Genomic DNA, 12,011 nt, shown 5'->3' on the forward strand with positions numbered 1-12,011 from the left:
CATGCCTCTTGATTTAATTCTACAAATGCATGCCAAGATACAGTTATGCTAGTACACTTTATAATGTAGGCCTACATGTGTTATCCTGATCCTTTTAGCATTATTGTACCTCTGTGCCTTTTGCAAACCGCTAATAAAGTATTCAAACCTTTCACTGCAATTGCAGTAGTAGTTTATCATAATTATGTAGGTCTACTTCTTAATTCCCTGTCAATAAAGTTACAGTAGTAGTTTTTCAAGTGTAGGTCTACTTCTCCCCTGCCACAGTAGTACAGTTATGTGTAGGACTACTCCCCTGCCCCCTTGCTTTTAGGGTAAGAAGAACCTGTTGACAATTATGTGCATGTCAATACACAGTAAACGTATCAGACAGTCAAATCTGTGCTATTGTGTCCATTTGTAACTGTGAGTGCGCACAAATGGAACCAAACTGACCCGTAATCCACTTGCAGTGCAGTCTCAGAGTTAACACTGAGAATTTGACAGTGTAGATGCACATTGGGCGACACGGTGAGTGCAGCATGGGGTCTATAGGCTACGGGAGTCTCTCTAACACCCAATCAAACCAGGTCAGGAAGGGGCTCTCATAGGATTAGCTCTCATGTCTCTCTCCACACACACACACACACACACACACACACACACACACACACACACACACACACACACACACACACACACACACACACACACACACACACACACACACACACACACACACACACACACACACACACACACACACACACACACACACACACACACACACACACACACACACACACACACACACACACACACACACACACACACACACACTTCATTTATTGATTTGAATTATTGAGAGTGCATATGGACCCATAAGGGTGTATCAACAGTTTTAAACATTGAGAATGTTACATGCGTATTCACTACGATGAGGACCAGCACCAACCTGAAAGCGGATAAGCCTTTTGGTTAAGTCATCTACGACAACATGCAAAAGGTGATTCTCATACTGGTATAAAGAGGTGGGAGAATTTCTGAGGGTGGGGTCACGGGTGTTAGAAATGGAACCAGGTGGACCATTTGGTTACATTTGTACTCTCAGATTTACAAAAGGATAAATTGACACTGGGTCATTTACTGTGTAGACAAAGAAAAAGAAAAAGTGCTTATTAGGGATATAGTATAATTCAATACAGAGAAACGCTAAAAGATGCAAATGATTCACAGCATTTAGAGAACACAAATTACTTCTGTCACCTACTATTCAAAACACATTTCACAGGCAAACAATGGCAACAAAAGATTTAACACACACACACACACACACAGCCCAAATACGAACACCAGGGTTAATGTGGTTGACAGATATATATTCGTCACGATTACAACATTCCACAGATGTGTCCAAGCTGAGTGTGCAGTAAGAACAGAACATGTACAGTACAGCCTCAGCGCTTGATGATACACAGTCACAGCCCTCATATTTATACAAATTGATTTGTGATGCATTCACCGCCTCCCCCTGGCCAAGCGAGGTAATGAGCAACAGCCGGTTGCAGTGGCCTGTGACAAGATGAGGTACAACACAGGGGGTAGCAGTGGCCTGTGACAAGGGGGGGGGGGGGGGGGGGGGGGGGGATAGCAGTGGCCTGTGACAACATAACCCACTTTGGTGACGATGGGGACAGGGTGCATCATGAGCTGCCTGTAGGCCGACACATCCCTTTTGCTGTGTCACACTAAAGTGGTGTAGCGTTTCCTGTGTAGACGAGTGACCTTGAAACACAAGAAGACCCGAGCAACTTCCAAACAAGGGCCAGACCATGGCCCTATATAGGGCCCTAGGGAATCCATGCAGGATACTTCCTAAAAACTCCTTCCTTGGTTTCTAGTTCTACCCCCCACCCAAGCTCCCAACAAACAGACAGACAGTTAGAGATGCTTGGGATTCTTGTCCAGGTCTCAGAGATCTTGTCTCTCTCTCACACACACACACACACACACACACACACACACACACACACACACACACACACACACACACACACACACACACACACACACACACACACACACACACACACACACACACACACACACACACACACACACACACACACACACACACACACACACACACACACACACACACACACACACACACACACACACACACACACACACACACACACACAGTCAGGAATGTCTGTGTGAATTTCAAATGAACCCACCAACCTGGTGGAAAAGTTCAGTGCAGTGGTTCTCAAGATAAAAATTTCAAGGACCCCCATAATATAACTCTAACCCCTAAGGGTCCATATTTAGTTACATTTGTACACTGAGTTACAGACCTGTACGGTTCCCTCAGAGTCAGACCTGTACGGTTCCCTCAGAGTCAGACCCCACTTTGTACACTGAGTTACAGACCTGTACGGTTCCCTCAGAGTCAGACCCCACTTTGAGAAGCACTGTGACAGAAGAGAACACAGCGCAGCCATGTGGTTTGAGTTGGCCAGTGCAGTGGGGTTCTATCATTCCACCCAAACACTACACCAGGTGATTCCTTTGTTATCTTGTTAAATCATAGTGTCTGCGTAGCGTAGCTGAATTAGTTAACAGATTACAAATACTAAACGGTTGTGACGTTTAGAAGATTTAAAACACTTTCCTGGGGGTCTTTATGCGTGTAATATGTGGTTTTAGATATTCTAGATTTTAGTCATGGACACTGGGCTCACTTCCTTCCTGGACTACAATTCCCATAATGCTTAGGTGCACTGCTCCTTGAGGATAGGGAGAGGGCTGTCTTACTGAGACGCGAAGACTCGCAAAGCACACTGCCCCGGGCAGCGCACTCCCCGTGCCTCCGCCTCCCAGTTCTTCTGCCCCTTTTTCCATACGGTTGTCATGTTTTCGTTTTACTTTATACCTGATGTAAAGAAGCCTTAGTGCTTTTCTGGTTGTGTAGTCCAGGAAGTAAGTGAGCCCAGTGTTCCTGATATCAGAGACACTGGGCTCACTGCTAAAATCTAAAACCACACACATAAAGACCACCAAGAAAGTGTTCTAAATTTTCTAAACATCATTAACAAATTATTTTTTTGCAAAAAGGGTGAGGTGTCCCTTTAAACTGCTTCAGCGCTTCCGAAGTAAACTTTATGACGGAAGCATTTGAAAGTTGTGAGTCAACAGTCTGTCAGATTACTCTACTCTGACAGCATATAAATTGACCCAAATGGACCGGTTGAGTTAAATCAACACCTCCCCATATTCCTCTTTCAGACACAAAGCTCCTAAATTGCTTCCTACATCATTATTATGCAACAGTGTGTCTAGTCTACATGTGATGGGATTACAGTAGGCTACTACTGCCATCGGGAGTAAAAAGCTTTAAAATTGCTTGTTGTGTTAAAAAAAGGGGGGGGGGGATAAACCCTTAATATTCAGCCAAATATTGTTGTATCATAGCATATCATAGCATTATTTTAAAAAACAAAACAAAGCCCAGTTCTGCCGAGAACTGTGCCACTGTTACCACTGTGGTAACTTGCGTACGTATCGATCGGACTATTAAATCGCCCTATGGTAAAACGTTTCTTAAGGCCTAACTCACACCTAAGACACATACTTGTGTCCTGTGTCTTCTGTGTGTTATGGCCGCCTCAATGCATTTCCAATGGGAGTCACATGGTTTCATGACACAACCTTGTTGCATGGCTGTCTTCTGCCCCCCCCCATGCAACAAGGTTGTGTCTTCAAACCATGTGTCTCCCATTGGAAATGCATTGAGGCGGCCATGACACACAGAAGACACAGGCCACAAGTGTGTCTTGCGTGTGTCTTAGGTGTGAGTGAGGCCTTACAGAAACGACAGGTTTTAGAAACATCATCCGACATATTTTACCGTGTTTGTTTACACTTTACATGCTAGTAGCACTGGTTTGGCCATGTTTGTTTGGTTAGCAACCAGGTTAGCCACATTGACAACGACGTTGTCTGCTTTGCTACTATTTTGATTGGTTGGTGTGAACCAATCGCCTTAACTGCCGCTTTGGCAACGCCCATCCCAGAAACGACTGCCGTGGAAAGGGCTTTCAGTCTGAATAATGAAAAGAAATCAAAATTCTGAGAACTGCCCGTCAGCTAAACCCTGCTCAAAGCCACTGCTCTGATGTTCGAGTGATCTTCTTTAATATCAGACTCATAATAAATGCATGGACCTGCTGTCCCCCAAAAGTCTAAAGTTATTTTCGTCAAGGTCCGATGGCCATGTCTTTCTTTCGGCTGGGTGATGTCTGTCAAAATACAGCCAGACAACCATGTAAACAAAAAAAGACTTGGCGAGCTACCAAGCCTTACCAAGGTGGCTACATGACCTTTCTGCAGGGAGCCTATAATCAATGAGTCTAAATATTACTGCGGAGAAAATAAACTCCTTAACCACATGAAAGCGTCCCTATTTTGGGCATGTCATAATAGGCGAACATTTGGAAAATGACAGTATAGGAGATGTACAGGTTCACAACATCTCACAACGTGACATGAGCTTGTAGATCGGCTATATTTCCGGCAAAGAGATTTGAGGTAGAGGGGGAAAAGAATAGACTTGCGTATAAAAGGTTCAAGTGGTTAATGTATTCAAACTGGGAAAGCATGTGTCATTGTATGTACATGTATACATTGGCTATTCAAAAATAGCAGATATACTTGTACATCTGATATTTTTGAACATTTTTGAAAAATCTTGAGATCTTGATCTGTGAGAACTACTGATTTTGAAGGCATTTGTAGAATCGGCCTCAGGTCTTAATGGGTTATAGGTGTTAAAAAGTGGCTAATCCATCACATTTAGTGCCAATTTACAATGTAGGCATTCATTTTAGCAGACACCCTTATATCCAGACTGAGAGCGCTTTACAAGTGTGAGATTATCAACAAAAGACAGGGTAGGCCTAATCGTCAAGCAGAAGTGCAAAGAAAAACACTTGGTGTTTCAAAGAAACTATAGGATATGGTAAACAATAAACATCAAATCTAGCATCTGGCTAAACAACGTGCTATCTAAATAACATTCTTGGCATTTGTTGTGAACAAATAATATATCACATATGATCTGAATAACAAAACATGTGTGAACAAGTAAACAACATAAAGTATATCTTGCATTGTATTTATACCAATCTATAGACCAAGAACAGATGCAAGGCAAGCCGCAAGAGAAGTGATGGGGGTGAGGTGGGAGTGTGAAGGGATTCCTATTCGGACTGAAGTGGAAAATAGGGAGTGAGTCTGAGTGGGAGTTTGTTCCACAGCTTGGCCAGGGTGTTTTAGGGAAGGAAAAAAACACAGACTTCCTGTGTTAGCTGATATGAGCGGTAAGGGAGGGCTGTGGGCTGAATCATGTCTTGACGGTAATGGGGTGCCGTTTATCACCAATGTTTTGTAGCCTACTGGGTGCGGAGATGAAAACCTCTGTGCAGTCTGGCCAGTGCTTAAAATAGTGGCTAAAATTACTTTAGCACCAATTATTTCAGCAGGATTCTGAATGGTTAAGACCCTCTAATAAGCACTATAGATAATTTGCTACAATTTAGACAATTTACAACTTGAAGGCTGAAGTGCTTGGCCTTCAGTTCAATGTATATCCATATGGAACTGGAAATAAAGGTGACATATTTGAATTGGCCTTGATGCATCAATCAATGTGTAGCCCCTAGGGGGAAGCAGAGATAAATTATGTCATAAGTGACACAGGTATTTAAGGCCTTTTTGAACAGGCAGGCAGGAGATTGCCAATCTGTGGGTCCTCACAACACCTTACCGGTTACTGTGAGAGGTTTGTTTGAATGCCAACTTGACAATTGGTAAGTCTGTTTGGTGTTTTAACAATGTGTTTTACTTTTGCTGTTATACAAGGAAAATGGAAAATGTTTGTTATATCATCAGGTGTACCGTTCATGTGTTTGAGAGATGCAAGGGGTGTTGTCTCTTCGGGGAATTGTGCATGTAAACTGGATATGGAATGTGAGTATAATTCTATGTACATCATGGAAATGTGAAGGAAAAGAGCTTTATACATTTCTGCATGTGATGTGAATTCTGTGTAACATTCCACATGTTTATGTACTGACATTCAGTGTACAGATGCAGTTGAGAAAGTGTGGCAGTTGTGAACCAAGTCACTGCATGCAACCTTACAGAGTCACATGGTAATGTAGTTTGTTTCATCTTTACTTTTATTAATACTGTATTTGGATATTTGTTATGAGTTAACTGTGTTTTGCATTCGTTTGTAGGATCATGTGGAGTGAGCGGCCTAGGGTTGACCGCTGTTCCTTTTTCTTGATAGTGTTTGTTTAGTTTGAGTATATAGCTAGGCGGGAAATAGCTGTTTTCAATACATGATAGTTCAGTTGGTGATGAAAGCATGAAATTTGGCACAGATGACCTTCATATGACCGTAATCGATAATCAACCTCGGGCCATGCAGAATTCCAATTTTATCAAGGTGGCCCGCCAGTTTTAAAAATGGCTGCAACTGTATACGTTTTTGGACTATATGACTTTGCTGGGGCTGTAAATATTTTATTAAGTACGATATAAAAAGTAACATTAGGTTCCAATATGGCGCCATGTTTTCCAATATGGCTGCCAATAAACTGTATAAATGTACATCTGCTTATGGTTAATGCACAGTTGGTGATACAAACATGAAATTTGGCACAGATCACCTTTATGACACCCTAATTCATAATCAACCTTGGGCAATGCAGAATTCCTACATTTTTCAAGATGGCCGCCAGTTTTCAAAATCGCTGCAACTGGACCTACGTTTTGGATAATATGACTTTGCTGGGGCTGAATCTTTGATTTCCCCCTAATTTTGATATAAGAGAACATGTTCTGGAGGTATTTCTACCAGGTAAGATAACACAATTACATTAAGTTCCAATATGGTGGCATGTTTTCCAATATGGCTGCCGATAAATTGCATAACTGTACTACTCATGATTCATGGCTCATGGTTAATCCACAGTTGGTGATACAAGCATGACATTTGGCACAGACCTTTATACCACCCTAATTGGTAATCAACCTCGGGCCATGCATAATTCCTCAATTGTTCAAGATGGCCACCAGGTTTCACCAGTTGAAATGGCTTCAACTGGGCCTATGTTTTGGACTATATCCTTTTGCTGAGACTGTAATATTTTTTTTATTTCCCCCTCATTTTGATATAAGAGAATATGTTCTGGGGGTATTTCTACAAAGTAAGATCAGAAATAACCTTAGGTTCCAATATGGCTTATATCAAAATGAGGGGGAAATTAAATAATACAGACCCTGCAAAAGGATATAGTCAAAAACGTAGGCCCAGTTGAAGCCATTTCAACTGGCAAAAACTGGCGGTCGCCAGTTTTTGCCAGTTGAAATGGCTTCAACTGGGCCTACGTTTTTGACTTGTAAAATGGAGGAATTATGTGTGGCCCGAGGTTGATTACCAATTAGGGTGGTATAAAGGTAATCTGTGCCAAATATCATACTTGTATCACCAACTGTGGATTAACCATGAACAGATGTACAGTTATGCAATTTATCGGCAGCCATATTGGAAAACATGCCACCATATTGGAACTTAATGTTATTTTGTATCTTACTTGGTAGAAATACCTCCAGGACATATTCCCTTAGGTGGAAATCAAAGATTCAGCCTCAGCAAAGTGCTATAGTCCAAAATATAGGTCCAGTTGCAGCCATTTTTAAAACTGGCGGCCATCTTGACAAATTTAGGAATTCTGCATGGCCCAAGGTTGATTATGAATTAGGGTGTCATGAAGGTGATCTGTGCCAAATGTCATGTTTCTATCACCAACTGTGCATTAACCATGAGCAGATGTACATTTATGCAGTTTATTGGCAGCCATATTGGAAAACATGCCGCCATATTGAAACCTAAAGTTATTTTGATCTTCTCTTATATCAAAATGATGGTGAAATCAAAGATTTACAGCCCTAGCAAAGTGATATAGTCCAAAACGTATAGGTCCAATTGCAAACTGGCGGCCATCTTGAAAAATGGTGGAATTCTGCGTGGCCCGATGTTGATTATCAATTAGGGTCATATGAAGGTCATCTGTGCCGAATTTCATGCTTTCATCACCAACTGAACTATCACATCAATTTCCCGCCTAGCTAATATAGCACAAATCAGCTGGCCGGCTACCGCAAGAGCATGGTTTGGGCTCCTGGATTTAGACCTATAGGGAGTGCGGAGCTGGTTAGCTGGTTTGACCACATCTTCCCCATCGTAGCTAAATGAGTATCCCAGCTGTGCTTGGACTCCCTTTGTGTCGGGCTGCCATAGAGGTGAGGGGCCTTGTACACTATTTGGACTGCTGTGTGAAAAATGGGCATTTGGCCTTTCTGTGTGTAGTGCTCTATAGTTGCAGTGTTGGCCTCGAGGTCAAGTGTAAGGTGCTGTGTGATTTCACCAATTTGATTCCCCTCTCTAAGCAGCCGACAAAGCGGAGCACAAGCAAGTGGGTTCATTTGGGCAGCATTTGGGAATATGATACATGTTGTATGTCATTGCTCACTTCCGATTTTAAATTAATTTGGAATAAAACTGTTTTATTGAAATTCCTTATTTGTACTAAAAGCTAATAAAGATTGTATATTTTTCTATGATACCTTGGAGTCAAAGGAGTTGAGCAATATACCAGATTATAATCACTTTATTCAACAACTACAGTAAACGCACCTGTTCACAATATTAACAGTATAGTCATAATAATGATTACATTTGAGTGAATAGTGCCACATGGACTGTCAACAAGGCCCACATCAAGTGCAGGACTGACATTACCTGTGTGATGCGAAAGGCAAAACTGCATGTCATTAGCATTGTCAAAGCCAAATTAATTTATTCATGTCCGATAATTCATATGTATTTATTCATCTACTCTACTCATAATGCTGTACCAGCCATACAGTCTATATAGTGTACATATAGACCAACCTCAAACAAATTCCTTGGATGTGCAAACAAATCTGATTCTGATAAAAGTCGCATATAGACACAATGCAAGTGTGCTTGGTCACTGAGCTTAAACTAGCTTAAACTGAGTGTGATCAGAGGGGAGTCTAAACAGTTAAGTTTTCCGTGTCTTTTTACCAGGCGTGGAAGCAGTCAGCAGTTCCCAGTGTTGTCACACTTGCGCTGAAACGAAACTGAAAGCTACATTCGAGTTGTGTCGTCTGTACACCACAGTTACACAGCCGAGGTAAGCCAAACGTTTGTCAAACGTTTTATTATATATAACATAGCTTGCTGCACTTGTTTTCAGAATGTGTGCTCTATGAGGGAAAACCACATAGCCTACTTTGTTTAAATATAACTACAACTAAACAGTAGCTTTTAACTTGCATAGCATAATTGTGTGTTTTTAATTCTTTCTATCCAGATATGGCAACTGCCAGCATTTCTTTCTCAGATGAGCAGTTTCTATGTCCTATATGTCTGGATGTGTTCACTGAGCCGGTCTCAACATCATGTGGACACAACTTCTGCAAGGCTTGTATTCAACACTTCTGGGACAGCAATGACATTTGCCAGTGTCCTATGTGTAAGAAGAAGTTTTCCAGCAGACCTGAAATACAAGTTAATAGTGCGATGTCAGAGTTAGTTGTTCACTTTAAGGAGTCAGCTCAAGTTAGCCCCTCAGTTCCAAATGCAACTGTTGAAATATGTGGTGTGCTTTGTGATTTCTGCTCTGAAACACAGCTCAAGGCCGTTAAGTCTTGTCTGATATGTCTAACTTCTTTCTGTGAGACACACCTGGAGCCTCACCAGAGAGTTGCAAGCCTCAAGAGCCACACCTTAATAGACCCTGTATCGGGTCTGGAAGACAGGATGTGCAAGAAGCACAGCAGGCTCTGTGAACTCTATTGCAGGACAGACGAGACTTGTATTTGTGTCGTTTGCATTAAGACAGACCACAAAGGTCACCAAATTGTACCGCTTGAGGAAGAATATGAATCCAAACTTGCAACGCTGCCTGAGACTGTGGCAAAAGTGCAGGACATGATCCTTGCAGGGTCTCAGAGGGTCTGTGAGATCGAACGCTCCACCGATGCCAACAAAAGGGAAGCCAAGAGGGAGATAGCAGAGAGTGTGCAGGTCTTCACTGACCTGATACACTCCCTTGAGAAAAGCCGGGCAGAGCTTGCTGAGGTGATCAAGGAGAGGTGTAAATTAGCAGAGCAACATGCAGCAGGCTTCATCAAAGAAAAGAAGATAGAAATCGCTGAGCTTGAGACAGCATGTGTTGAGTTGGAGCAACTCACACACTCTGAAGATCACTATGGCCTTGTCCTGCTGCTGTCACGCCTGACCACTCTGACAAACAAGGAGCAGAAGAGCAGCGTTGTCGAACGGAATCTGTCTGTTGCTTCTTTGAGAGCAGCTGTGTCGCGGCTGCAAGCGACACTGGATCAGGAAATGGAACAGCTCCCTGGCATCAGACTGAAGAGGATTAAAGAATATGCGGTGGATGTGACCCTTGACCCAGACACTGTGCACTGCGGCCTCATCCTGTCCCGGGATGGGAAAGAAGTGAGGCATGCAGCCACGCCTCTGAATCTCCCTGACAATGAAAAGAGATTTGAAGTATGTTTTGAAGTGTTGTCAAAGGAAGGGTTCACGTCAGGGAAGTTTTACTATGAGGTTCAGGTGAAGGGAAAGACTAGGTGGATCTTAGGAGTGGCGAGAGAGTCCATTGAGAGAAAGGAAGACACAAGTCTGTCGGTTAGTAATGGGTTCTGGGCCTTAGTGCTGGAGGAGGGCAAATATCTAGCATATGACACACGTGTGTTCAAACTGTCACTGATAGAGAAACCCCAGAAAGTGGGAATCTTTGTGGATTATGATCAGGGACAGGTCTCTTTCTATGATGTGGATTTTAAATCTCATATCTATTCTTTCACTGGCCAGCAATTTAAAGAGAAACTGTTTCCTTACTTCTGCCTCGAAGACATCCAAGGAGGGGCAAACAGTGGCCCCCTAATCATAACTCCTGTACATCGCCCAAGCTTAGTTTAGTTTAGTTCACCTGCAGAATCAGAAGAAGTGGGTGCAATAATTCTTTATGTGAGCTCCATTGTATTTGTGTCTTCAGAAAGAGAAAGAAAATAAGGTGGTGTCATGTACTGTAGCACCATTGCCATACAAATAAAGTCTCTTTATGGTTATTTAGGGGTTCTCTAATGTTTCTTAGCTTAGTTGGGGAAGGAGAAAAAAAATGCATTTAAATTCATTCATCAGATGTAAGCACAAGTGATAATACTTGCTGGGCATTTCTGCCTGACGCACCTCCGACGGTGCCATGGTGCTGGCTGCAGGGTCATCAGCCGGGAGCCACCCTTCACAGATGTTTCGCTCCTTTAATCCCGGAACATCTCTGGGTGGTGGAGCAGCGACAGGGACGTCTCCCTGCCGCCCCCTGCAGCCAGCGGAAGGATCCTTGTTCTCCCCACACTCTGTCCCCTGTGTTATTGCTTTTGTGGTTGTGGAATGAGTCCCAAGGGACTATGCATGGCAGGGACGTCCATCTCCCTGAGTCAGGCGTGGGCTGACCGCATACCACAGCATCTCAGGGTGGTGGAATATAGTAGCAGGAAAGGTTCCCTACTGCCCCCTGTCTAAGCTCCTTGTTTTCCCCACGATTTGTCATTTCTCCTGAGCCACAACCAGAAGCTTCCTTGTTCTGCCTCCTCTGCCAGGACTTTGAGGGCATTCTTAAGCTTGGAGCCTTTGATCCCAAGGGACTTTAGTAGCCGCTGGGTGGATGCTCCAGTGTAGCCTCTACACCCGACTTCCACTGGGTATGTGAAGGCTCTCCACCCTGCTTGTGAGCACTCACTTGCCAGCTCTGAATATTTGTCCCTCTTTCTCTCAAAGGCAGCCTCCATTCCCTCCTCCCAAGGAACTGTCAGCTCTACCATGATGACTGTCTTAGTAGAGG

The 12,011-nt window shown here is 43.0% G+C and overlaps 1 protein-coding gene across 2 annotated transcripts; it reads left to right on the forward strand.

The window, feature by feature from the left end:
• The first annotated feature begins 5,785 nt into the window (after positions 1–5,785).
• LOC306941590 (E3 ubiquitin-protein ligase TRIM21-like) lies at positions 5,786–11,238 on the forward strand. Of its 2 annotated transcripts, none has more exons than XM_079527128.1 (5): positions 5,786–5,856; positions 5,935–6,012; positions 6,126–6,197; positions 9,167–9,272; positions 9,453–11,238. In XM_079527128.1, exon 5 carries the CDS (start codon positions 9,455–9,457, stop codon positions 11,087–11,089), a length of 1,635 nt encoding a protein of 544 aa, XP_079383254.1. In that variant the 5' UTR covers positions 5,786–5,856; positions 5,935–6,012; positions 6,126–6,197; positions 9,167–9,272; positions 9,453–9,454; the 3' UTR covers positions 11,090–11,238. The 2 variants fall into 2 exon arrangements, with proteins under 2 accessions (XP_079383254.1, XP_079383255.1); XM_079527129.1 differs by having other exon boundaries at positions 5,799–5,852.
• The last annotated feature ends 773 nt before the right edge of the window (positions 11,239–12,011 follow it).

Source organism: Electrona antarctica (assembly GCF_951216825.1).
Source record: "Electrona antarctica genome assembly, chromosome: 17".
Lineage (NCBI taxonomy): Eukaryota > Metazoa > Chordata > Actinopteri > Myctophiformes > Myctophidae > Electrona > Electrona antarctica.

Excerpts from the sequence above, each read along its gene's own strand:
- LOC306941590 (XM_079527128.1), top strand. The coding sequence starts at position 9,455 with ATGGCAACTGCCAGCATTTCTTTCTCAGATGAGCAGTTTCTATGTCCT.